General features: G+C 36.8%; 3 protein-coding genes across 3 annotated transcripts; 2 read left to right on the top strand and 1 right to left on the bottom strand.

Moving 5' to 3' along the window:
• The first annotated feature begins 2170 nt into the window (after window positions 1–2170).
• On the top strand, window positions 2171–5969 carry LOC103440702 (uncharacterized). Its single transcript, XM_070817749.1, has 11 exons — window positions 2171–2233; window positions 2734–2759; window positions 2894–2990; window positions 3235–3346; window positions 4357–4393; window positions 4505–4574; window positions 4666–4770; window positions 4933–5083; window positions 5168–5250; window positions 5401–5494; window positions 5602–5969. The coding sequence occupies exons 3-11, from the start codon at window positions 2957–2959 to the stop codon at window positions 5687–5689; spliced, it is 774 nt and encodes a 257-aa protein (XP_070673850.1). The 5' UTR covers window positions 2171–2233; window positions 2734–2759; window positions 2894–2956; the 3' UTR covers window positions 5690–5969.
• A 5454-nt stretch (window positions 5970–11423) lies between these two features.
• Window positions 11424–18375, top strand: LOC103440701 (periodic tryptophan protein 2). The gene is made up of 7 exons (XM_008379395.4): window positions 11424–12761; window positions 14164–14415; window positions 14504–14596; window positions 14855–15226; window positions 16628–16972; window positions 17450–17677; window positions 17791–18375. The coding sequence occupies exons 1-7, from the start codon at window positions 11541–11543 to the stop codon at window positions 17959–17961; spliced, it is 2682 nt and encodes an 893-aa protein (XP_008377617.1). The 5' UTR covers window positions 11424–11540; the 3' UTR covers window positions 17962–18375.
• A 1056-nt stretch (window positions 18376–19431) lies between these two features.
• Window positions 19432–22556, bottom strand: LOC103440700 (monothiol glutaredoxin-S15, mitochondrial). Its single transcript, XM_008379394.3, has 7 exons — window positions 22396–22556; window positions 22164–22248; window positions 21349–21483; window positions 21136–21235; window positions 20232–20298; window positions 19756–19834; window positions 19432–19662 (listed from the first exon to the last, which is right to left on the bottom strand). Exons 2-7 carry the CDS (start codon window positions 22236–22238, stop codon window positions 19600–19602), a joined length of 519 nt encoding a protein of 172 aa, XP_008377616.1. The 5' UTR covers window positions 22239–22248; window positions 22396–22556; the 3' UTR covers window positions 19432–19599.
• Between the last annotated feature and the right edge of the window lie 1968 nt (window positions 22557–24524).

Here is a 24524-nt window from a genome sequence, read left to right on the forward strand (position 1 = left end):
TTTAAATTTTGTGAACAATTGGGCGATACAAAAACTTTAATGGATCCAAAGTTTATCTAAAACTCTACAATTGCATGCATGCATAAACAATTGACACTAAAGTATTATGTTTTTCCTATTTGTGATTTCTCTTGCTATGTAAATTGTACATTAATCTATGCAGAACCTAAAATGTTCTAGTTATCAAATTTGCAGAAAATATTCACAAAGTTAAAGAAAGAAAAAACAAATTAAAGGAGAGAAAGTTAAAGGAAACCTTCATGCACATCACCATGTTGCATGGATGCTGCATCTTAGTGGTGCATAATGTGCTTTGGACCCTAACCTAATTCTCTATGAAGCCTCGTAGTAAGTAATTGGTGCTTCTTCTTATTATCAAATTTATCACATTGAAAGCAGGATTTATTCCTGGGCCACTTTCTGAGTGACCAACTACAAAATAATTTGGAAAACAGGAGGAAAAAAAAGAAGATGTTAGAACTTCTGTTTGGATAACAGCATTTGAGGTTAAAGTATTGGAATATGAGTTAATCATAATTAAACTTCTGGTTTTAACTTGCTTGTTGCCAAAGGAAGTAACTGACGATGTGATAACAGTTTTTGGGTTTTTTATCTGAGGTTAAAAAATTATTTTCAATGTTAGAGTTAAGTCAATAAACATTTCATGATATGGGAAATCTTTTGAAAAGTGATTTTGATCTTAGCTGAAGCGTAAACATGAAATAGGGGGACAAGTTCAGAGACCATTGATTTTGATCATGATGTATTCAACTTTGGACTTATTCTTTGGCTCTTTATATGTACGTCCCTCGTCATTTTTGTTTTCATAAGTGTTACCAGAGCATCTCCAGGAGCACTAGCTATATTTTTCTTGATTTAGTTAGTCTTTGATTGCAAATTGTTTTCGCTAGTCAGTTTAAATTAGCATCTTACAATACTAGCTATTACAAATAATTTGTAAAAGTATCACATTTGACCTATCATATTTGTATATCTTTCTAATAGAGATGAAAACTGCTGATATTAGTGCGCCCTATTTATATTAGAGATGTGATACAAATGTAGGAGAGTATGGGCCAAAAAGAGGAGATAGAGTGCAACTGGTGAGTTTTAACATTATTTAATGTTTAATATTTTGCTATTAGCAAAAAAACTGTTTAACATTTTGCTAAACTATATCTCCTCTTAGCTAAATCATGCAAGTTAGCAACTATTCGCATAGCTATTTTAAGATGAAATATAACTACTCTCTTGGAGCAAGGTTTTAGTGATTTTAGGTTAGAATAGCTAAGCAATGTGGTTTAGCTAGTCCCTTGGAAATGCAAAGAAAGATGGACTTCGGTAAGGGTCTAAGTAATTTTTTTTTTAATTATATATGTTTTTGGACCTATATATTATTCAAGACGAGTGAATTCTTTCCACTTCAATTATCTGGCATTACAAATCCACATATAAATATGTGTGTTAAACTAATTAACACTACCTTAAGTCTATGACATATAATTATGTTGTCTATCATCATATTATAACACATTAAAAACATCATGTGAAGCAAATAGTGGATTGCCTTGTTGGAGAAAGTTTTTCTCTTTAACCCTTGCATCTTTCTGACCCACTTCCTCATTTTGACATAACACAGTATATTTTCACCAAAGGAATGTGTAATAAATTGGTATCGAACTCATCATTTATGAGATTTGAACCTAAGACCTATCAATTAAATAGTGTCACTAGACTGTAGTACTAAATGACACCCACTCCTTTTTTAATCTTAGCTTAATAGTAATATCGGTGGTAATAAAATTAGAAATTAGAAACATCGCTAAAAAAATTCTTGTGATTTTGGTTGTCTTCTCTAATGAATATGAACAAAAACTCTTAAAAGGTGGGGGTTTAATTGTAGTGGAAAGTAAGAAAGTTGGCAATTGGCAAAGGTGATGGAAGGAGAGAAAAAAGTTTACTTACTTTTCCCTTTGTCTCTTTCATATAACTAATCCAGGTTGGTGATCTATGCACAAATCTTTTTGGAAATATAAGTTATTACAGCATAGTGTGTGTGTATATATACATACAATTTTATGCCAATATTATATATATATATCTCCGTATCAATATTGTATAGATACAATAAAAAAAAAAATATAAATTTTAAGGGGAAAGGAATACAAGTGAGAGAGATCACCTGGAGGCTGAATGGAACCCAGTTCGTCAGTTTCTTGGCTCTTTTCCACAGGTGAGATTTTTCACTAGTTTATTTCATATTTTGAAACTGAGCACTAGAATGTAGACGGAAAAAAAAAAAAAGGAAAACTGGAACACTAGAAAAATTTTAATTGTGGTTAATGGGTATCCATCAAATCAATCATGAAAAATTCGTTAACTAATGATTGGAAAAAATATATTTTTCTTGTACAAACTTGTGTTATTCTTTCTTTCAGCAATATTCTTTTCAGTTTATGGTGTTGCTGTTGGGTTTTTGCTTTACTTCTGGCCGCTGCCCACAAGCAAGAAGCATAGATTCCTCTCTCTCTCTCTCTCTCTCTCTCTCTCTCTCTCTCTCTCTCTCTGTAGATGTTATCTGTCTGTCTTTGTTGCAAGAGCTCTCTCTCTTTCTAAAGAATGGATGAATGTGCTCAACTTTGGCATGGATTCTCTCTGCTATCTTCCTACTTTTGTCCCTTTATTTACCTCTCCTTTTCAATGATGCTTTGCTTTGCTTTTTCTCCTTTTCAGTTTCGAGGCAGTTTTTGGCGTAGCTGGTATGCATTGCAATCTTGTCTTAATAGTGATGAATGATGCATATTCTCACATGTTCTATTCCATTTTTCTCACTCTTCCCCCCAAGCATTTGCCTATAAATACACATTCCCATTCTTGGTTTTCTACATTGCAGTGCCTTCTTCTAGCTTGTTGCAATAGGCGGCCTGTTTAGCGCAGTTTACCCAAAAAACATGCAATGACGAGCTATACGCATTCTAACATGTCTTCTGGTTTGTTTCTTGCCCAGCATAGCATTAGCACTTCATTGTCTCAATTTGTTCAAGTCTATATAGATAATAGATATTACTATATTTCATTCAATTAGGCAACTCAATTTTCTGGTTTTCGCTGTCTTAAGTTTTGTGTTCTTATTATTGATTTCTACAGAGGGGGAAAAGGGTTGTTATGGTTAGTTGAGGGATCTTAAACTTGTATAGTCGCTGAGTAGCCACTTTATGTTGACAAAAATTTCAGGTAGCAGAACTGCTAGAAGAATTGAGTTTGGTAGGACACACGTGGTGAGGCCCAAAGGAAAGCATCAAGCAACAATGGTCTGGCTGCATGGACTTGGGGACAACGGTTCAAGGTATTCTTGCTTTTACCCTTTTTGTTTTTGTATTCCTTTGCCCATTTTCTGAGTGATATATCATGCTTTGCTGTGGTTCTGTATCCGGAAGACTTTCTCTTGAAGCTCTACTCTATCTAATTAGGGAAAGAAAACCTCAGCCGACTAATCTTGTATCGCATCAGAGACGACAACATGAATAGCATAAAGTTTCGAACTCAGCTGCTTGCAGCAACATTCCTCAGTTAAATAGTTAAGGTCATAATTGAATTTGAGTATCAAGCGTGATTTGTCATAACACCACCAAACTTGTCTTCCTTAATTTTATCATAAGACAGATTTTTCGAATTTGGTGTTTATAACCTGACTTATCATCAACGTCGATACAATTCTTCATTCCTTCCCTTTTGTATCAACTATATGTCCTGCACTGCAAGGATGGACTTTTTGGTTTTCGTTTAAGAGAAAAAGAAAACGTGTTCAAGAATGTCAACACTTGTACATATTCTACAATTTTACAAAGGAGGGTTCCATTATAGATCTTTTCAGCATCTTTCCAGTGAGATTATCAATCGAATAAATTCAATTAAGAGAGGAGCACCGTGAGATTTTATGATATGATAGTTGTCCCTTTCACTTCTAATCTGATCGATGGCAAGCTTAATTTGATAAGCCTTGATTTGGGAAATAGTATATGCCAAAGTCATTACTGGGGGACCGCTAGTTTACTTTGTTCTCCGAGTGGGGAACCAGAAATGCACTTAATTGGTTACAAATATGCTTTCTAAGTATGGATTATTCTTGCATAATCGACACATAAACTGGTTCGGTTCCTTTTATCCTCGATATAATTATGGACTTTTTACCACACTTGTGGTTTCGTTGCCTGTGTTGGTGCTTTCTCAACATGTTCAGAAGAGCTGCACAGGTTCCACCTGCAATTTCAGTTTTAATTTTCAGCCATTGAATTGCATGCGTGATGAATAATCTAAGACCTAAAAAGTCTCATGTTATGCTCCTTCTGTCTGCAGCACATCTCAAATGTTGGAATCTCTACCTCTTCCAAATGTAAGCATATATGTGTATCCAACTATTTCTAAGTTTAAGAATTTGTATTTCTGTTGCAACTTTGTTCAACCTGTATGAAAATTAACTTTCTAATGTACAATTATGAAACAGATTAAGTGGATCTGCCCAACTGCTCCTAAACGTCCTGTGGCTATGCTCGGTGGATTTGCATGCACTGCATGTAAGATTATACTTCGGTTAGATGAACTAGTTTACTTTGCACTTCTTCATACGTTGATAATAATCTTCTGAATTATGTGATTCCTTATCAGGGTTCGCAGTTGGAGAGCTTTCAGAAGATGGTCCAGATGATTGGGAGAGTTTAGATGCTTCAGCAGCGCATATTGCGAACTTGTTGTCAACTGAGCCAGCTGATGGTACGTTCAGTTCTAAATGACGTTGTGGGATTCTTTTTCCTCCGTTTCTTACAAACCATCTTCTTTAAAATCTGCACAAGTTTTCAAGAAATTATTCAGAATTTATGCTGAATATTTTCATTTCTGAATGTCTGAAATGTATATCACGTTTTCTTGTGGCAGTTAAAGTCGGTATTGGAGGCTTTAGCATGGGTGCTGCAATGGCCCTTTACTCTGCAACTTGTTATGCTGCGGGTAGGTACGGAAATGGGAACCCATATCCTCTCAATCTGAGGGCAGTTGTTGGACTAAGTGGCTGGCTTCCAGGAGCGAGGTATGACTTTGTACGTGTTGATCCGAGTATCAATACCAAAAGAATTAAATGTCCGATAATTAAAAGGCTTGCAACTTTGTGCAGGAGCTTACGGAACAAAATAGAAAGGTCACATGAGGCTTTGAGGCGTGCTGCATCGTTACCCATTTTGCAATGCCATGGAAGCAGTATGTCTCATATAATTTTTTGCCAATACTGCAGTCTGCATTTATTTGAGCGGTTTCTAGGTCACTTGATATACGTCACACCAGAAGCCATTATGCTGCACTGAAGATCATCGACAATAGTATGCGAAACTGATCACATATTTTTTGTAGGTGATGATGTAGTACCCTACAACTATGGAGAGAAATCAGTCCACTGCTTGACTACAGCAGGGTTCCGATACCTTTCGTTCAAACCCTTTGAAGGGTAAAGATTCATTTCCATCAGAAAAAAAATTAAAAAAAATCTCAAACAATACATTTTGTTCAAACCCTTTTAAGCAAATTTTCTGAGTATTTGGTTCGACATTGCAGGCTCGGTCACTACACTATCCCTAAAGAGATGAATGACGTCTCCAGTTGGCTTTCTGCAAGGCTGGGGCTTGATGGGTATCGCTCGTAAATCTGACTGTTTCTGCGTGGAGCTAATGAGGAAGTAGTACGTAGCTAACAATAACGGGTGAGAAACGCACATGTACAAGTAGTTGTTGTACAAAATGGGGCATGGAGTATATGGGTATAGCTGACTGACCTTTCTAATTCGCTTTTGTGTTCTGTTCTTTCCTACAAATAAAGTTTTGGGTGTGCTTTTTGTATTCCACTTGGAGGGAGTAGAGTGAGTAGTGGTTGAATTTTGGATGTATTTTGTTTTGGTATTCGTTAATGTAGTATAATTATTACTATTTTCCGAGTTCATACTTTTCCAGATACAAGTGATATTCTACACTAAATTCATTTAAACTAGGAGGAGGAGGATTCGATCGTGGGTGCAAAAGTCTGCCTGAGTTCACAAAATAGTAATTGCAAGTTTGCAACTCAAGTCAATGTCTGCTTGGAATTATATGATAACTGAAAAGAACTTTGATCATTTGCTAAGCACGTCTCCATTACAAAATGCTACCTTTCTAGTTTTCACAAAATCAAACATCAGCATAGACTGATATACATTCAAGAAGGACGAAACGAACCTGCAAAATTGCCCTAAATCTTATTGCAACTGATAATTTCACCTTTCCTCGCACCATGGACACCCAAACATATCACCGAGCTTTGCAATGACATCACGAAGTAGCACTGCCTTTGAGAACAAGGCTTACCGAAACTCTGGCAATACAGAGGTAGTCTTTGGATGAGTTTGCGGAAGTGGGAAGCAGATCAGTAGCTTGTGTTGTCCAATCGTTCTTGTTGGTAGCTTTGTCCGATTATTAAGCAGATTGTCTATAATGAGCTCTAAAAGCAAACCAGAATCATGCCTTATTCGACTCCTTCTGTGTTGTCCAATTGTTCTTGTTGGTAGCTTCATCATCATTCCCAATTTCATCGATGCCTTCTTTAGAATTGCGGTTTGGAATAGGAGGAGGGAAGGAAGGCACAGCATGCAAAATGAATTTACGGTCACTTCTCAAGCCTGTTGGAGAGCTTGACCTCAACGTAGATCGGGATTGTGGAGATGACACTGCGTTTCTGGTTCGGTGATGGTGAGCTAACGTTTGCAACCTTGTTGGGGTTAGAAGTTTCCCTGAATATCTCAGGTGTATCATCATCCGTCATTTCATGACGTGCACCAGAAGAACTCAGAAACCGGGGAACATTGCCTTCAGGTAACTGCGCTGCGACAATGACCGGTGAACGGCCCCAGTTCAAGCGTCCAGTATCGGATTGATGAAGCTGACTTGATAGCAGTTGTGATTGTGGAATTTTCCCAACGTACGTGAGATATTGGTATTCCTGATATGAACGATATTTTTGTAGCTTGAGGGAGATCACGGCGTAGAGTTGAGAAATTGACAAACCTTCATCGCATTATCGTGTTGGTCTCTTTATTGATGTTATTGATAAGCAACTTCAAGAGTTGAACAATCGTTTTAATGAGGCAAGGACATAGTTACTTCTTTGTGTGGCATGCTTAAGCCCAGACAACCTTTGACATTGAAAAGTTAGTTCATCTCTCAATTTTATCCAAAATTGATATGGAGCTAACACTTCTTGAAGATGAACTTAAGAATTATATGTATGTTATCATAATGAAATTTTTAGATTGAAAGCAATTAGTAGTCTTGCACAAAAGTTGGTGGAGGCAAAGAGGGATAAACATTATTTCTTGGTGTGCTTGCTCGTCAAATTAGCATTGATTTTACTTGTTGCAGCTTTTGTTGAAAGAGCATTTTAGGCGATGATAATTGTCAAGGATCATAATAGGATGGAAAATTAATAGTTGAATGATAGCTTGGTTGTATACATTGTGAAATATGTATTTGATTCTATTGATAATGATGTTGTGACATGACGTTTCCAAAATAAGAGAACACATAGTGGACATTATAAATGAAATTTTGATCGATTTTTGAAAGCTAGTTTTTTATCCCCATTGTTGTGAATTCCTAGCTCCGTCACTGATGAGTTCAGTAATCAACAGTGGACATGGATGGCAGTATCTGATGTTGCTACACACTTTTGGGCCATAAGAGCACTTCCAGTGTAGGAAGGTCCCCTAGGCAATAGACAACTCAAACCCCTTAAACGAAGCCTGCAATGAACAGTAACTGCAAAAGTGCATCTCCACACCTAAACTGAATAGCCAAAGCAATTTGTATTAAAATATTAGTATTTTTTATTTCATAAAATAATAAAAGATAACTTTATTTTTAATTTCAAATAATAATAAAAGATTGGTATAAGTATTTGAAAATATTGAAATGTAGTGTAAAGTAGAAGAACATGGTTAGTATTTATAGAAGAAAAAAAATATAATTTTTTATATTTTTAATTAGTTTTTTTTTTTTATAATTTTTATAATTTTTATATGTTTTAATAATTTAAATTGTGACTAACATTATGGTGACGTCACATAAGTAGGGCGTTGGGCTAAACGATTATTGTCTGACTTCTCCGTCGGACTCCCCTTGGGTCCAATTGCCCGAGTGGTCTGGAGTGTTTTGGGGAGGAGCCGGGAGAGAATGGATTGGGTTACTAATCCCCAAAGCAATAAGCAACGAAGGAGTTGCTCTAATATGCACAGAGACCCGTGAGAAGCTGAATATCATGTTGAGCTGTGATGCAAGTGATTGGGTTTATGAGAACTGGAACTGATAAGCATCGATCTCTCATGAGATACGAAATTAGCTCTACTTTTACACCTATTCTTTTCCAATTCTTATTGAAATCCCCCATCATTTCATCTTTCCTTAAAATTATAATATCGGATTAGGGATTCTGAAGACTACCCTAAGAAAAATAGAACGGAGACGGAGAGAGATGATGATCAAGATGCCCCTCCCCACGTTTGAATGGCATGTGGTGCTGTTTATAGCCACATGACTAAAGACTGCATCCAGAAGAATTGAAGGGAGAGTGACTGTAAGCGGCATCGCAGAGTCAAATGGTAAGCTCAGATTGCGAGGGGTTGCAATCACAACATATGATGTAACACACTGAATTCACAATGATAGGATTTTTTATACCTACGCAATAGGGTTAAAATCACTGAAAATACTTAATTGTAGTATAATTGTTCATGCAAGGTCGTTGTCTCCAAAGATTGTTTGACTAATTTGTAATTAAATCAACTCTTAATTAACCATTAAAACAGATTTTTATCAAAGATTTGAGATGTTTGAGTTTGAAAATATTGAATTAACAATTAAAGAAACCTAGAAGTTAGAAAATAAAGGCAGCAAACAGAAAAAAAAATAAAAAACGTTTTTTGTTTGTTTTTATTAAAATCAAGTTAGGGAAAGACTAGGGTTTAGCCGTTACCGTCACAATCCTATGCAATTCTATCAATTACTTATGAATTTCCACATCCAAGCTTTGAAGGTTAGGTTCTCCTAATGCATATTTTCCTTGTGATGTTCAAGCGAAAACGTATATCTAGCATGCAATTTGTCTGTGATGTTCAAATCAAATATAAACAAGCAAGACTCACTAAACTTCGTGAAAACCCTTTGAAAAACCATGTAACCCTTAAGAGCGTGATGTTCGCCTTAAGTGAACTTACAATTACTAATCACAAGAAGCCCTTCTCAATTTCAAGGTGATGTTCCAACAAAAATTGCATCAAATTACTTGTCTAAATTCCCGAATGGTGATCAATCATTAAAATATATAGATAGTCTCCACCGCAGTGATTAATAATTCAAAGCAAGCATGCATCCGTTCATAAGCAAATTAATAAAACTACATATTCTTGCTAAGGTTCATGGCCTAACCCTAGCAAAAGAATTAGTTACATATACTCATAATAAAAATAAAAGGAAATATAATTAAAATGAATAAGAATAAAAACAAATCCAAGTAGAAAATCTTCAAGAACCCTAGCAATTCTTTCTGTCTCCAAAGTTTCCTAAAAACAAGCCTCCTCAAAACTTGTAGATGGCTAAGCAATATATCTGCTAAAACCCCACACAAACCCTAAAAACAGGTCCTTTATTCCCCCTAGGAAACTAAAAATAATCCAATAAAAATAGGAAACATAACTCTAAATTAAATGGTAAAATTCGCCTAAAATCTGAACAGCCACGTTTTGGACCCATAAGCTGCTCCAAAACTGGCCCAATATAGCTGGATTTAATATTTGGAACATTCTAAACACTTCTCCAGAAGGCCACAAACCCATTCGAGGTCATCTTGGGCTCCAAAAACGCAATTTAAGCCCAAAAACGTCATTTTCCAGCACTGCGCATCGCTCCTTTATTTTATCGCCAGAAAATAACCGTTTGGTGGAAAAATCCCAAAGTTTGAAACGATCAAGCTAAGTGACTCACGAACGTCCTCCAACTGGAATTACTACAAAATTCATCCATTTGGTCCTGTTTTGCTCCAGAGGAAGTTGAAAGTCCTATATTGAAAATACAATTCAAAATATCAAAATTCTTCCAAAATATTAACCAAAATATACTAAGATTAGGGTAAAATATATAATATAAAATCTACTCATCACACAACACATCAATCCTTTGTAAGTTTCAATTTTACAAACTCAATAATATAAATGTTATTTATAGCTATGGTTTTTTTTTTTCACGAAATGCCCTAAAATGGATAGAGGTAGAGGTGCCCCTGCATGGGTGCGAGATGTATTTATTTGTTTTTAGGGGTGGGCTCCAAAAATTGAAATAAATAAATCGGACCGAATTGAAAACCAACTGAAAACCGAACTAAAAAAAAAAAAAACTAACTAAAACAAAAAAAAAAAAAAAAACAAATTGAACAAAAAATTATTGGTTCGATTCGATTTTGGTGGTTCAAAAAATCAAATTGAACCGAACCGAACCATATATAAATTAATATTTTATTTATGTTTGGTGTTCATTTTTCAAGCCCAATTCCATGTCACCATTGTGGGACCATGATTTTTCAAGGTTGGAATAAGGCTGATCCGAATACAGTTACCTCAAAAGATTAGTCATGGACTTATAACCTCATCCCATTGATGTAACACATCAATCCTTTGTATGTTTCAAGTTTATAAACTCAATATTATCAAACTATAGCTACATTACATGCCCTAAAATGGTTTGAGGTCCCCCTGCATGGGTAAGAGACGCTTTATTTGTTTCTAGGGGTGGGCTCCAAAAATCGAAATCATATCGAATGTTGAAAAAAAAAACTGAACTAAACAAAAAATTATTGTTCGGTTTCAGTGTTTGGCTCAAAAACTAAACCGAATCGCACCGCATGAGATATGAATTAATATTTTATTTATTTATTTATGTTTGGTTTTCATATTTCAAGCCCAATTCCATGTCACCATTTGTCTAATTTTAATCCAAGGCTAGGCAAACACAACTTTATGTCTAAATATTTTGACAAAAAAAAAAAAAACTTTATGTCTAAATATGTTGAAAGCCTTATTTTCCATCTTTTTTCTTCATTTTGTATGTTAAAAGAAAAAGAAAAAAAATTAAAATAAATAAATAAAACCGAACCGAAATACAAATTGCACTTTCGGGTCAGCCGATAGTGCCCGCTTCGTAATATGTTAATTCAATAAAGCCCCCTCATATTGTCAAAGTTCCCAAAAAGAACCTTATATCATGACCCATTTGTTAAAACTGAATTTTCAAGAGGGCAAAATGACAAATGACCTGAAAGATGGGACCCAAAGTGTAAATTTATCTTCGCTTAAACCCTAGCTAAACCTTTAGCTCTGGTAACTAAAATCTCTCAACGTTCTTCATCCTCTGTTTGGTTGCCGAGAAAATTCTGCTTCTTCAGTCCTGCGCTTTTCTTGGCAACTCAATCTGTGAAAAGTTATGAACTACAGGTTCCAGAACCTCCTTGGAGCTCCGTACCGAGGAGGCAACGCCGTAATCACCAACAACACCGAGCTAATCTCACCGGTCGGTAACAGAGTCTCCGTCACCGACCTCATCAAATCCCAATCCATAACCCTACCCGTCCAGTCTTCCTCCAACATCTCCCGAATCGCCGCCTCGCCCGACGGCGTCTTTCTCCTCACAGCCGACGACAACCGCCGATGCCTCTTCATCAACCTCCGCCAGCGCGTGGTGCTTCACCGCATTTCCTTCAAAAACTCCGTCAATGCCATCGAATTCAGTCCCAATGGGGCGTTTATCGCGGTCGCCACGGGTAAGTTGGTTCAAATTTGGCGCTGTCCTGGTTTCAAGAAGGAGTTTTTTCCGTTTGAATTGGTTAGGACTTTTGCTGATTGTGATGATAAGGTTGTAGCATTGGATTGGAGCCCGGACTCGAATTATTTGCTTATCGGGTCAAAAGATTTTACTGCTAGGTTGTTCTGTATGAAAAAATTGAAATCAGGCGGGGTTAAAAGGAAGCCATTTATGTTTTTGGGTCATAGAGATACAGTTGTGGGTGTGTTTTTTGGAATTGATAAGAACACGAATAAGGTATGCAATGTTTATACGGTTACCCGCGATTGTTATGTGTTTAGTTGGGGTTTGAGTGACAATGAAGGTGAATCTGATGGAATGGATGTTAAAGAGCCACCCTCACCAGGTACACCGGATGGGGATGCTGACGGTGAAGTTGAAGGTTTTGGAAGTGGTGATTTGAAGAAGAGAAAGGGTTATGAGGGCAGGGAAGGTGACTTGGATGAAGAAGGTGGGTATTTGCGAAACAGGAAATGGGAGTTGTTGGGGAAGAACAATTTTTTGCAGTCCCAGGCGAAGTTGACAGCATGTGATTATCATAGGGGCCTTAATATGTTGGTTGTTGGGTTCTCAAATGGTGTATTTGGGTTATATCAAATGCCTGATTTTGTGTGCTTGCACTTGTTGTCAATATCAAGAGAGAAAATTACCACCGCAGTTTTTAATGAACTTGGAAATTGGCTGACATTTGGGTGTGCGAAACTTGGACAGTTGCTTGTGTGGGAGTGGAAGTCAGAGAGTTATATATTGAAGCAGCAGGGGCATTACTTCGATGTGAATTGTCTTGCTTATTCACCAGATTCGCAACTGTTAGCCACTGGAGCAGATGATAACAAAGTCAAGGTAAAGTAGTTTTTAGAATGCGAAGCTTTTTATTTAGAGGACTTTGCTTGTGTAGTTCCATGCAACATTTTCTTTCAAGCATCTTAGCTATATGTTTAAGCTCTTATGATTGAAGAATGAGGATTAGTAACTTGTTAGCTGTTATCTGCAGATTCATATATTGTCTCTACTTTTGTGGGTTTTTCTTCAGCGTAATACTAACCCTTTTTATTTAATCCATTTGTTTCGGTTGTGGTATGGGTTGCCTTTAATAAATGATGACTCGTTTCATAACTGACTGAAAGGTGCAACTTAGAATTCTTTTGTACTGTAGGTCCATTGTATTTGTATGTTACGATGGCTTTGCATTACCTGATTCTTGTCTTATGATTCCCAAAAGAATGATTTTTTTATAGTCAACAATTGTTGTCCATGAGATTTTATCTCAGGATATTCTCCAAGAAAGTGGAGATTGGGTGCCACTAGATCAGATGATCATTGGTGATATATGCACTGTTCTAAAAATCCCCGCCTAGGGGCTAGGCGGCTAGCTACCCCCCCCCCCAATTAGTACCTAGGCGTTTGAAAGTTGAAGAAAGTGCGCCTAAACCCACTTAGGCATCCACCTAGCCCGCCTAGACTGCCTAAACCTGCCTAGACACCCTAGGTCGTGACTCTTACTTGGACAGAAAATTGATAACTTTCATTTTGCATTTTAATTTTTTAATAAAATGTAAGAGACTTGTTGAATACTTGGATGAACACTCATTATATGCTTATTCCCCATCCCCATGTTTTCAATATGTTTCATGCTTTATAATTTATATGTCATTTTCTTTTTCAATTTACATATCTCAATTTAATTATGTATGTTTTTTTTTTAAGTATAATAGGCACTTATTTATACAATATATAATAAATTTACTTAAATCCGAGTAGTCCGCCTGGGCCCCCTCTTAGCCACCTAGGTGTAGGCCCTAGCCTGCCGCCCAACTAGTGCCTAGCATCTTTTAGTACCTTGGATATATGTACTATAGAATTGTCTAGTGAATTTAATACTGCATGACAGTTTGGTGGGTTTGTGATGTATTGTTGTTTTATGATTCTCATAACGAATGATTTGTTTATACTCAACAATTGCTGTCCATGAGATTTTATCTCAGGGTATTCTCCAAGAAAGTGGAGATTGGGTGCCACTAGATCAGATGATCATTGGTGATATATGTACTGCAGAATTGTCTAGTGAGTTTAATAATGCATGACAGTTTGGTGGGTTTGTGATGTATTGTTGCATTACCACACCCATTTTCTATTTGCGCTTTCATAATTACATCAACTTGCCAATGTGCGGATTATTAATATTTCGTACAAAATGCAATTGTGGACTATCATACCCAGAGAGTTTACTCTTCTTCTTGTGCAGGTCTGGACTGTTTCATCAGGTTTCTGCTTTATAACATTCTCTGAGCACACTAATGCAATCACCGCACTCCATTTTATGGCTAACAGCCATAGTCTCCTAAGTGCCTCTCTGGACGGGACTGTTCGTGCATGGGATTTGTACCGTTATCGAAATTTTAGAACATTTACCACCCCTGAAACTAGGCAATTTGTTTCACTGGCAGCAGATCAGAGTGGTGAAGTGATTTGTGCTGGAACCCTTGATTCCTTTGAGGTATATTGCCCCTTTGATCATAGCTTTTTGACTTGATTCTTCATTTTAGTTTCTGTTTCCTGACTTTTCTTAATGTTATGTACAATAGATCTTTGTTTGGTCTATGAAGACAGGCCGTCTGTTGGATATTCTGAGTGGCCATGAAGGTCCAGTTCACGGTTTGATGTTTTCTCCTACAAATGTGAGTAGTTATATTATATTTGATTGTTCTGCTGGTATAATTGTTCTGTTGGTTTATTATAAATGCATATGCTTCTATAATGCTCATTCTGGCTGTTGCAGATGCATGTACTTTTATAGAGGTGTTTCCTATTTATGATTTAAGTTGTTTTCTTTATGTATGTTGTTTTTATATTCTCATGCAACCAAGAGTTTATTTGCAAGGTTTAACATTGATAGCTTTTGGAGCTTGATGAGATGTTTTTTCTCCCACATGCAGGCAATTTTAGCTTCATCATCATGGGACAGAACAGTTCGGTTGTGGGATGTTTTTGATGGAAAAGGTGCCGTTGAAACATTCACTCATACACATGATGTTCTTACATTGGTTTACCGTCCAGATGGAAAGCAGTTGGCTAGCAGCACATTAGACGGTCAAATTCATTTCTGGGACCCGATTGATGGTTTATTAATGTATACCATTGAGGGCCGTAGGGATATTTCTGGAGGTCGTCTTATGACAGATCGTAGATCAGCTGCCAACTCAAGTTCAGGAAAGTTCTTCACAACCTTATGTTATTCAGCTGATGGGAGTTACATATTAGCTGGAGGAAGTAGCAAATACATCTGCATGTATGATGTTGCTGATCAGGTTAGTTTCTTACCACAGCATGATTCACACTCAATGATGTTTCTCAAACTTCAATTTTTTCACATTCTTGTTACTGTTTTGTTTTCTGGCTGGAACATCAAGACCTTAAACATTGAACTATATGCAGTTATGCACATACATCTCTTGCATCTCTTTCATGCTTTAAAGAAACTGCTCAGAAACGCATGAGCTATATTTTCATTAACCGTTGGGTCACAAGCTTTTACACATTCTTACATGAGACATGATCTTTACTTTGATTTATTGCAACTTTAGCCAACAACTGTGATATATAGAAAGCTTGTATGTTATTTGTTATCCTTTTTCTTTTGCCCCCATCATTTACCTTTTCAGCCACACGGATGTAAGACTTCCCATGATTTCTGGCAGGGTTTCAAATGTGTCTGTTTCTAATTACCTTTGATCTATGCTTTCTTCCTAATTTTCTTTCATTCCATCTTCGGGTCCCGTTGGTTATTAGTTAATAGATTAAAAATTGGTGTCTGAAGTGGCTTAATGGAAAATACACTCTAGAGTTTATTAGGCCTGTTGCAAACACCAATATTTCGAACTTCAGATAGTTAGAGGGATAGATCTAGAGAGTGTTCGTAGGCAGCTTTTAAGGCTTTGAACCACATGCTTAATATACAGGAAAAGTAGTGAAAAGTGAGGTAACATACATATTCTCCAAATTTGGAACAGATCTGTTGAATATGTACGAGTTGCATATTCAGAAGATAAGGTCAAATATGTGATGAGGCTTTTTATAAGAGCTGTACAACTTTCCACCTCTTGGCCAGTGTCCCAATGAATTAAGATTTCTCCAAGTCGCATATTCAGAATATAAAACATTTAACGAGGACTTTGATTAGGGCTGTGCAACTTCCATGGTTATCTGAATACCCAATGCTTTCGAGTTTTGAATGAACTTTAAGCAGCTTGTTGTATATTTTGATATAAAAAAGCAGCTTGTGTAACTTTTATATTGCTTCTTTCTTTTGCCGTCTTGTATGCATATGCTCTTGGGTAGAATGTTTTTGGCCTTAAACCTGTTACAATCCGCTTGTTTCTACATCAATTATCTAAACCTATTCTTTAGAAAATACCCCAACTTTTTTGTCCTAATGCTTTTTTCTTCCCTTCCTGTGAGAGAAATATATCATTGGATTGGTAATACAACAATGTATTTTAATCCAGTGTGAGAATGCCCCCTATAAGTTGGGAAAAGAAAAGTTAGGATGTATAGAATTGTCCTTGTCTATGTTGTATAGAATTGTCCTTCTGCCTCACTCAGTACCATGGTTTTTTCTCTGAATCTAGCTTGTAGAGGAATTCCACTTCTTCATTATGTTAAAACCTAAAGTTCTTAGGTCTATTGATGTAGTGGATTTATTTTCGCAGGTGTTGCTGCGGAGGTTTCAAATAACTCACAATCTATCTTTGGATGGAGTTCTTGACTTCTTAAACTCAAAGAATATGACAGATGCTGGACCACTGGATTTAATTGACGATGATAACAGTGATATAGAAGAAGGTGTTGATAAACAAACCCGGGGAAAGTTGGGTTATGATTTACCAGGATCCATGCCTAACCGTGGAAGGCCAGTTGTTAGAACAAAATGCTTGAGAATTGCCCCCACTGGTCGGAGCTTCTCAGCCGCAACAACAGAGGGAGTTCTAGTTTATTCTATTGATGATTCTTTTATCTTTGACCCAACTGATCTTGACATAGATGTCACACCTGAGGTACTTGGTGAAACTTTGAAATATTCTGAACATCCCTCTACTTAGATTACCATTAAACAATTTCAAAATGTTGTTTATTTAAAACTCAGTATGCCACCATAATACTACAATTGCTCTAATTAAATTCAATTTTCTATAAACATCAATATTTGTCTGATAAAAACATAAACTTAATGAAAGAAAAACTAGGTAGACTGTCCACCTTTGAAATCTAGAGGAGGCAAGCAGCTGGATGACGGTGGCAGGGAGAGTGGATGGGGAGGGGAGAGAGATTTATGTTTTAACCAGTCCTTGAATGTTATCTTATCCAAGGTTTATAATGGATATTAAAGAATTCCTGATTGGAAGGCTTGCGAGAATTTTATTTTAAATAGTGAGACCCTTCGTTAAAATGGCACTAATTTTCTTAGTTTTTGTAGATTTCTACCTTCAATTTTGTTTTGTTTTCATTTGTTTTCTGATCACATTGTTCTGCAGGCTGTTGATGCTGCACTCAATGAAGATAAATTGAGCAAGGCTTTAATCCTCAGTCTCAGATTAAATGAAGACAGTCTAATTAAAAAGTGTATTTTCAAAGTTAGTCCGATAGACATCCCTGCTGTCGTCTCATCAATTCCTTACAGATATTTGCAAAGGTTAATCGAGGCATTAGCAGATCTTTTGGAAAGTTGCCCGCATGTGGAGTTCATTCTTCAGTGGTGTCAGGTAACTTCTATTGACTTCCGTTTCTGCTCAGTTCAGATGCTGTATACCTCTTACAGTGGGATTGTTTTCATATCAGGACCGCACTGATGGTTTGTGTTTGTTTTGTCTTGCAGGAACTCTGCAAGGTTCATGGTAACTCTATTCAACAAAACTTTCGAAAGCTGCTTCCTGCTTTAAAATCCCTACAGAAGGCAATAACAAGAACACATCAGGATTTGAAGGAGACCTGTTCTTCCAACGAATATATGCTTCGATATTTATGTTCAGCAAGCTCAGGGAAATGAAAAGCATGGCAACACTGCTACACACCTCGACAAAATTTTCAGGGTAAAAGATTACTGTTTTCATTGCAATGTGTGAAATTGAGGCTTGTGACAAGAACTGCAGTTTGTTGCTTAAAACATCATCCGTGCAGGAAAGTCTTGCAGTCGTCGCAGGCGGTATGTATTTGTGGCATCAGTTAATGTTGTCTCTCTGGTAGTTAAAAAGTAGATTTGTCTTGAAACATTGTCCGACGCTAATAGGCATTCATCGTATGATCTGATACCGATCTGCAGTTTTTCTGTACTATATTGACAAAGAGAGTTGGTCCTGGGGAAATGTATGTCTTGAAGTTTTCCTTTTTCCCTAGTCCGCTTTTGGTCTGCTTTTGTCTATGTAGAGTTTGGAATGATATGAACAAACGAAATTCGTTTCAATTGCTTTTGCATTTTCTTGCGAAGAATACGCACATCTATTGTAGCAAGGTCTTTTTTTTTTTTTTCAGAAAAACTAATGAAAAGGGTTTGAAAACCTTGAGTTTTAATTAAAAGGACAAAAATGTGTTGTAAGTGAATAGCACCATGAGTGATTTTTTAGTGTAAAAATGTCTTTTTCGTTAAAAAAAAACAGTACCAACAGTGTTTCGTTAAAACTCCTTATTTTTTAGTCAAATTGAATTTCTTAAGAATCATAAATTTACTCGTTTTATGTTCGGTTCTTCCTTTCTAGTATGAAAAATCAGAGTAATGAAAAATCATAAATAAAGTGGATGGTAACTATACTCTTTCTGGTTTCACTAAATCGTCCGTCTTGGTGTTGATGGATTGGATCAGAAGAAGCAGTTGGAACATGAATATTTCAATTTTTTTTTCTTGATGCTTATGAAAAAGCATTTCTTTGGTTGCAATGAGGTTTGATTTTTCACTCCAGTAGTGGAAGTCGTTGACTTGCATCTTATTTCAAGGGAGGGAAATAAACAAATGTGTCTAGGCATGGGCAGATCCACATGAGGCGGTCTGGGGACCCTTTGAAGGCGCGGAAAAATATATGTAAAGGTTCTTTGAGGACTTTCTAAATGTCTAATACGGGACCGTTTTGTGCTCGGTAATCATGTTTTTAAGCAACCCATTTTTAATTGAATTGTTTTGTTCTATACTTTAATTCCGGTTTTCCTCGCTTCAAATTTAAATCTACATATCTTAGGACTCAGTTCAGTTTCTACTTTCTAGGATTGGATGGATTGATTACCTCGTACAATTCAAGAGCCTTGTAAAGGTAAGGGTGAATGATTTTTCATATTCGGGAATTATACGAAATCCGACATATATATATTTTTTTTATGGATTTAAAAATTCTTCCTTCAAGTCGGACAAAATTTCTTCCATCAACGTTCCTTAAATACAACGAGTTATCCAATCCAATCCCATCGCACCAGAGCAACTAACTCAAACCCAATCTCACATGAAAACTAGATATATTGCACAAGGACGAAATGAGATAAATAAATAAGCGAGATTTATTCCTCTTGAATCTTGATATGATAAAATTAGGTTTATTAACTCCAGTGATGCATAATCCCACATATTTGTCATCTTTCAGCAACAAAAGAAAAACATGGATGAAATGTATCACTCTGCACTCCACAGTCCAAATTCAACAACTTATTCAGATTTCTTCTCTTGACCGCCTGAGATGTCCTTAAGCTTTTCCTTCAGTTCACCACTCTACAAACGAAAATACAACATTCTTACAACAAATGCGTTGCCTTGAATATATAACAAAAAATACAGTAACTAATCGAATTTATAAGGACTAACCTGATGCATATTGAGAATAATATCTGACCCTCCGACGAACTCCCCCTTGATGAATATCTGAGGAAACGTCGGCCAGTGGCTTCATAGGTAAAAAAAGGAAGTTAAGAAATCAACTCCAAATCAAAAAGGCCAAAATGCCTACGTTAAGCATAATCGACGGTCCTGTCTCTGTATAACGAACAAAATTTGAAGTAGTTTTCGTTTCAGGTTTGCACGATCATTAGTGAAAAGGGGTAGGTTTTAACTTCCAACGAAAACAATGAGTTCTATAATTCGATCACAATTCGTGACAATCATAATCCTTCATTCAACCACGATTTCTTAATAAATAGTACTATGTACTTAACCAAAAAAAGAAAAGATTTGCTTACTACTTTCGTTAATAAGCTGTGCTCACAAATTTGGAAAGGCAAAATTATATAAACTAAAACCAGAGTGGGAAACCTTTAAAAACTAACGGCAAAGAATCAACTCACCTAAAGGCTTTTACAGCACTTTTCAGTTCAGGGTCTTCCAAGATATTTCTAGAAGCCAAAGGAACTTCTGAAAAATTCACAATTATCATAAGAAAATAATTAGCAGCAGAACATAACAACACACGAAAGTAACCTTGTTATAGTCATGTCTGTTCATAACCTCAAGCTATACTCGGTAACATAGAACCAGTTAATTCATAATTTCTTGTTGGACTACCTATTGAATTAAATTTCCAAAAAACTTGAAAAGTGAAACAAATCAGAAGAGGTTCACTCAACATACTTCATGCAATAAGTAAACTTGAAAAGAAAATTAATTCAATCAGTCAATCACTGCGTAAAGAGGTCGCACTTGGTGCGATGGCAAGTGCCTTCGCCCATGAGCGGTAGGTCTCGGGTTCGAGACTTGGAAGCAGCCTCTCCATAAATGGGGGTAAGGCTAGCCGACATTCACCTCTCCCAGACCCTGCGTAAAGCGGAAGCCTTGTGCACTGGGTACGACCTTTTTAGTCAATCACTGCGTAAAGCGGGAGCCTTGTGCACCGAAACAGTACTCTACTTCATTCCGGATTACTTTATGAACAACATATGCCTGACTATGTTTTAGCCATTGTCGAAATTTCTAGTTGATTAGGTGCATCGCGTATTTGTAAGAAACTGACTCTTTATGCAGGAAGTATCAAATGCACCTCTATGTATTTGTTTGACATTAGCGAGCTATTTATATCCATCTTTAGCTAGAGGCATCTCACTTTGATGGAACATATGAACAATCATGAAGATATTGAGCACCACTTTGCTTTCATTTCAGTTATTTCCATTCATACGTCGATAGATTTGGTTGCTAAATGAACTTTAGAAAGCCATGAATGAAAGTTGGAGTGTTGAATGACTCGGCACTTACCATATAGTTTTAATACTCTAACAGCAAGTGAGCTGAATCCACATTGAGGAAGTTCAGGCCCTCCTTTCATGTAAAGCATTACAGGGTTGTCCTTGACATCCTACACCAGAAACATATCAGAATCATTGAACGTAACAAACAATAAACCTTCATCCAGATGACAAAGGGAAAGAAAAATATTATATTAAGAAGATTTGTTTGGCATATGTCTACCTTTTCAACAAGGTCCTTCAAGCTAAGGTCAGAACTCTCAAGCTTATTAGTCGGTTTAAAATCATCATGTGTGTCGGGCTCATTTGGCACACTGGTGTTGTATCTCAAGCCACTAAGATAAAAGGATGCAGGAGCCTAACACCAAAGAAACCATTAAAAGTTATCATTATTAAGTATGAAGTATAATGAATCCAAATTTAAAACATGGCGTGGATTAACGTGTTGTTATAACATATACACTGCACGTAGTTGCGTGCACACTCCTATACATGGTGCGGTTGAAAACACAAACATAAAGCATGCGGAATAAAGATTAATGTTTCTTGCCAGACTATATAATATATACCATGTGATCAAAATCTCAATCCACATGACTAACAGGGTTCAGGGTTTAGGGTTCATGGTATGTTCGAACAAAGATAATCCAATTAACTCTGTACCGAAACATATTTCCAATCACAGACAGGTAATATCAAAATACAACGGTATTTTTTTCTTAAAATCATATATAAAACAGTATTTAATCCAAAACAAACCCATATTGTAAAACTGGGTTTAGTGTGATTTGAACAAAACTCTCAGTCTCAACACTCTTTGAGTTACGCACTTTCGTTTCATTACTACCATTAGTGATTTCTACACCTCCTTTTTCTCCTTGTACACACTCTTATTTCTCGCCTTCAAATTGAAGAAATCGAAAGAGAATCAACAAACTGATGTAAACCGGAAGGTGGGGGAGAAATGGGTGTGCGGAAATCACTTCCCCCCGCAATAACTACTAATACCCAAATGTGGAAAACCCGGAAAAGTCTTACAATTGTGGCAGGACGAGCAGCCGTCCCGGAAAACGAAAGCCCCTTGAAGAGCAAATTCGAAAGAGACCTAGCCATGCTGCGAACCCTAAAAACATGAAATCGTGTTTGGTTAGTCGGAAAACGAAGGAAAGTTGAAAGCTTTTTACAATAACATTCATTCATAAAAACCGATGTGAAAATCCTGTTTGGTTAGTCGGAAAACGAAGGAAAGTCGGGAACTTGATCGATTTACCTGGAAGAAGAGGAGGAGAGAGGTGGAACCGCCGTGGAAGGAGGCTGAAGCTCTGAGCTGAGAAGGAAGAGGGAACCTGGTGAAACGGTGCGTTTTTCTCGAGTGTGTTGAAGGTTTCTGCAACGTGTGTCGGTCTATTTGAATCCAGTTTCCTTCTTTTTTATTGGTATATTTTTGGTCCATTTTTTTACACATTCTAATTCCTGCCTTGAATTTTACTTATTTCAATTTACCCTTGAAATTTATGATGATTGTCAATTTTCCTTGTGACTCAAAATTTTGTAAAATTCACTTAGCGAGTGTTTTTGGGCATGAAACAACAGTTTGGGCAAAGATGGGTTGATCATGATTCTCGGCCTAGTATGCGTCCTTCAACCCAATGGGCTTTTAGCCCCACAAAGAGGATCATTTCAACCGAGTCCTAATGATGGAAGGACTATGAAGAAACCAAGTGTGGGTGGCTCGGTCAAGTCCTATACGAAATGAGATTGCAAAAGATTAGATTGAAACTTTAATAAATATGAATTACCCAATGGATTAGAATGCTTGCTCAAGTAGATAAAGATGAATGAATCTCATAATGAGACTAGATTCATGAGTCCTAGTTGGAATGAAAGAGGCTGAGGCTGGATGAAGATGAAGTTTGGCCATTAAAGGATAAGAGAAATATTGAAGCAGATGCCGAGCTCCTAGTTGGAATGAAATAGGCCGAGACTTGATGAAGATGAAGTTTTGGCCATTAAAGGATAAGGGGAATATTGAAGCAAATGCCAAGCAAATACAATCCCATCAGGACTCTGCCTTGGCAGGCTTGTTTATTACAGATACCTCACCTATAAATAGAAAAGGGTCCGCAACATTAAAGTCACTTCAACTCAACAAACAACTTAAAATGCACTGCGCGAAAACTCTTCGCTCTACCTAAAACCCTAAAAACACTAACTATCCTAACTCTCATGTCAACACATCTTCAGTTTAGACTAACAACACTGTGTTGAGAATCGGCGACATCTTCATGGACTAACAGCACTGAAGCCATAGAATCAAACAGTCAGGGAGCATCTTCAATTTGGACTAACAACACTACTTCTAGTTGATTGGTTATCTATCCAAGTCTCGGTCGGTGAAGAAGTTTTTAACTTATTACCGAAACAGGTCACTTCATTAGTTTCATAGCGAAGTAGAGTGTTCTATGATTGGTTACTCTCATGTGAATTTTGCAATTTGGCACTTAGACGGCCGAACAACATTCACCATTAAAACGCTCATCTCTTTTGAGTACCTGTGTTCCCTATAGCCTGATATCGATTCAGCGCACCTATGTTCTGATGAATATAGTCGAGGCAGCCAAACTTGGTGTAGGAGAGGAGATCCTCAACTTACCAATGATCTAGGCAACCTTGTCTTCAAGTTCTAGAATCCAAAGCCGAGACGTGTTCCTTTCTCGGCCATAATCGCTTGAGCACGAAAGTCAGCAGCGCAATCGACACGACTATCACCACCACATCTATTCTACTGCTCAACCGAGCTCGGTTGCGAGTTGGAACCCCGCATTCACAAAAACGATGTAGTTAGCTCATAGTTACTCGTTCTACTCGCCACGTAGGCTTTATAATTTTTAAAATCGACAGCAAGTGTAGTCAATTAAAATTTTGGAAGATTTTAAAAGATACATAAAGTGATAGATTTGATAGGATTTAAAATTCTACAAGGACTTATGAGAGCATACATCGAGTTTGTTAAGAAATTTTGATGAATAGATTAATGAGATTTTCTTGTTATATATCCAGATTTTGAATTGAACCACCCAACACGTCTAAACTGTTAATACCGTGTCACGTTTATGTCTTTTTGTTTCTTCCAGTCCTTTCATCCCCAATTATTTGCCCATGGAGACCAACCATTGTTTTATTCAAAGATTCGTCGTTAACCTTTTTCACATTTCATCTTAGCTTGTTATACAATAGTGTCACGTGTTGGGCACGTTGACTTGCTAAGCGAGAAATTGAGCCAGATCGAACAATTTAAGTTTGACTACAATATTTAGATGTATTTAATACAATTATCATCCTAACTGTTAGATACTAATTGTATTAAATACATATATTCACATTAATTATATTTGACTG

This window comes from Malus domestica, chromosome 17 (genome assembly GCF_042453785.1).
Source record: "Malus domestica chromosome 17, GDT2T_hap1".
Taxonomy (NCBI): Eukaryota; Viridiplantae; Streptophyta; class Magnoliopsida; order Rosales; family Rosaceae; genus Malus; species Malus domestica.

Excerpts from the sequence above, each read along its gene's own strand:
- LOC103440700 (XM_008379394.3), bottom strand. The coding sequence starts at position 22,238 with ATGGCTAGGTCTCTTTCGAATTTGCTCTTCAAGGGGCTTTCGTTTTCC. Across the intron at positions 21,484-22,163 it reads CTGCTCGTCCTGCCACAATT|GCTCCTGCATCCTTTTATCT; the intron begins GTAAGACTTTTC and ends CTTTGGTGTTAG. Across the intron at positions 20,299-21,135 it reads TAGAGTATTAAAACTATATG|AAGTTCCTTTGGCTTCTAGA; the intron begins GTAAGTGCCGAG and ends TGAATTTTTCAG.
- LOC103440702 (XM_070817749.1), top strand. The coding sequence starts at position 2,957 with ATGACGAGCTATACGCATTCTAACATGTCTTCTG. Across the intron at positions 4,394-4,504 it reads AATCTCTACCTCTTCCAAAT|ATTAAGTGGATCTGCCCAAC; the intron begins GTAAGCATATAT and ends ATTATGAAACAG. Across the intron at positions 5,084-5,167 it reads GGCTGGCTTCCAGGAGCGAG|GAGCTTACGGAACAAAATAG; the intron begins GTATGACTTTGT and ends AACTTTGTGCAG.
- LOC103440701 (XM_008379395.4), top strand. The coding sequence starts at position 11,541 with ATGAACTACAGGTTCCAGAACCTCCTTGGAGCTCCGTACCGAGGAGGC. Across the intron at positions 16,973-17,449 it reads ACATAGATGTCACACCTGAG|GCTGTTGATGCTGCACTCAA; the intron begins GTACTTGGTGAA and ends ATTGTTCTGCAG. Across the intron at positions 17,678-17,790 it reads TCATTCTTCAGTGGTGTCAG|GAACTCTGCAAGGTTCATGG; the intron begins GTAACTTCTATT and ends TTTGTCTTGCAG.